Source organism: Rhinopithecus bieti, unplaced genomic scaffold, assembly GCF_001698545.2.
Source record: "Rhinopithecus bieti isolate Rb0 unplaced genomic scaffold, ASM169854v2 scaffold_15001, whole genome shotgun sequence".
NCBI lineage: Eukaryota > Metazoa > Chordata > Mammalia > Primates > Cercopithecidae > Rhinopithecus > Rhinopithecus bieti.
In genome coordinates, this window is record NW_016847976.1 from 1 (window position 1) to 721 (window position 721).

The following is a 721-nucleotide window of genomic DNA, read 5'->3' on the forward strand; positions in this document are numbered from 1 at the left end:
GATTTCTCTCAATGGAAACAAATCAGTCTTTCCCAACTACAGCATGATGCTGCACATATGTTCATTAAAATTCACTTATAAGTATACTTGGTCTAGCCTACATTGCAGGAATATGTCGTCCACCTATTGATTGTGGAGTTGATAATTTTCAAGGAGATACCTGGTCTCTTTTTGCCAACACTGTGGCCCATGAGTTAGGTCATATTTTGGGTATGCAGCATGATGAAGAATTCTGTTTTTGTGGGGAAAGAGGTTGCATCATGAATACTTTTAGAGTGCCAACAGAGAAATTCACCAACTGCAGTTATGCTGATTTTATGAAGACCACCTTAAACCAGGGATCATGTCTGCATAATCCTCCAAGATTGGGGGAAATCTTTATGCTAAAGCGCTGTGGGAATGGTGTGGTTGAAAGAGAAGAGCAGTGTGACTGTGGATCCGTACAGCAGTGTGAACAAGATGCCTGTTGTCTGTTGAACTGCACTTTAAGGCCTGGGGCTGCCTGTGCTTTTGGGCTTTGTTGCAAAGACTGCAAGTTCATGCCATCAGGGGAACTCTGTAGACAAGAGGTCAATGAATGTGACCTCCCAGAATGGTGCAATGGAACATCCCATCAGTGTCCAGAAGATAGATATGTGCAGGATGGGTTCCCCTGTAGTGACAGTGCCTACTGCTATCAAAAGAGATGTAATAACCATGACCAGCATTGCAGGGAGATTTT

General features: G+C 43.3%; 1 protein-coding gene across 1 annotated transcript; it reads left to right on the forward strand.

Annotated features, from left to right (window-relative positions):
• Nucleotides 1-6: 6 nt before the first annotated feature.
• LOC108525178 (disintegrin and metalloproteinase domain-containing protein 21-like) lies at nucleotides 7-716 on the forward strand (the record flags this gene model as incomplete). Its single annotated transcript, XM_017866237.1, is given in 2 exon segments — nucleotides 7-64; nucleotides 67-716. Coding segments are annotated over 2 exon segments (708 nt in total), but the record flags the coding sequence as incomplete, so codon positions are not given.
• Between the last annotated feature and the right edge of the window lie 5 nt (nucleotides 717-721).